This window comes from Propithecus coquereli, unplaced genomic scaffold (assembly GCF_000956105.1).
Source record: "Propithecus coquereli isolate 6110/MARCELLA unplaced genomic scaffold, Pcoq_1.0 Scaffold64, whole genome shotgun sequence".
NCBI lineage: Eukaryota > Metazoa > Chordata > Mammalia > Primates > Indriidae > Propithecus > Propithecus coquereli.
Genome location: NW_012152396.1, coordinates 740,966 through 741,595, shown reverse-complemented (window position 1 = coordinate 741,595; position 630 = coordinate 740,966). Strand labels below are relative to the sequence as shown.

Sequence of the window (630 nt, the reverse complement as noted above, 5' to 3'; positions counted from 1 at the left end):
GCAGACCTGCCTACGTAAGCTGGAGGTGTAAACAGGACACTGGAAGATTTCATACATTGTCACATTTAACTTCATAATCAAATTGTCAAGGTTTTTGGATAATCCATAAACAATAATAATTATTTTTGTTGACCCTAGCCAACCTACTCAAGTAGATCCTGTCCAGGCTGACCCTGTTGCTAACTGCTAATTTACCCCAAAAATATAAAGCATAATTTACTGTTTCCAGGCCATTTGTATTTTTTTCTGTCCTCTCTTTTTCTCTCTCCTCCTCATCACAAATCCCATTTTTGCTCACTGACAGCATTATCCATTTGCATGCAACTGAATTATTCTTTGACAATCTTTTAACTATTTTTAGAGCACTTCCATTTTTATTGCAATACTATTCACAAGAGAGTATTCTGCCTTTGGATTTTCTTCACATGAATACTGAGTTCTTTGTTGAAAACATAAGCTTGTATAATTTTTCCCTTGAGAAATATGATTTATATTGTGATCGCTACTTTAAAACATGATTTTGAGAAATACTGTGGCTTATAGTTAAAAATAATTTGTGAGCTGAACATGGTTTAAATGGCTTATTTAGTTTACCAATTTAATAAAATAATGTCTTACTCATTTGAACAA

At 32.5% G+C, this 630-nt stretch overlaps 1 protein-coding gene across 1 annotated transcript in view; it reads right to left on the bottom strand.

The window, feature by feature from the left end:
* Positions 1-307, bottom strand: part of CSN3 (casein kappa) — a 3,161-nt gene extending 2,854 nt beyond the window's left edge. Inside the window, exon 1 of the mRNA XM_012659821.1 lies at positions 221-307. Coding sequence (XP_012515275.1) covers positions 221-307 — 87 coding nt within the window. The remainder of the gene's footprint in view (positions 1-220) is intronic.
* Between the last annotated feature and the right edge of the window lie 323 nt (positions 308-630).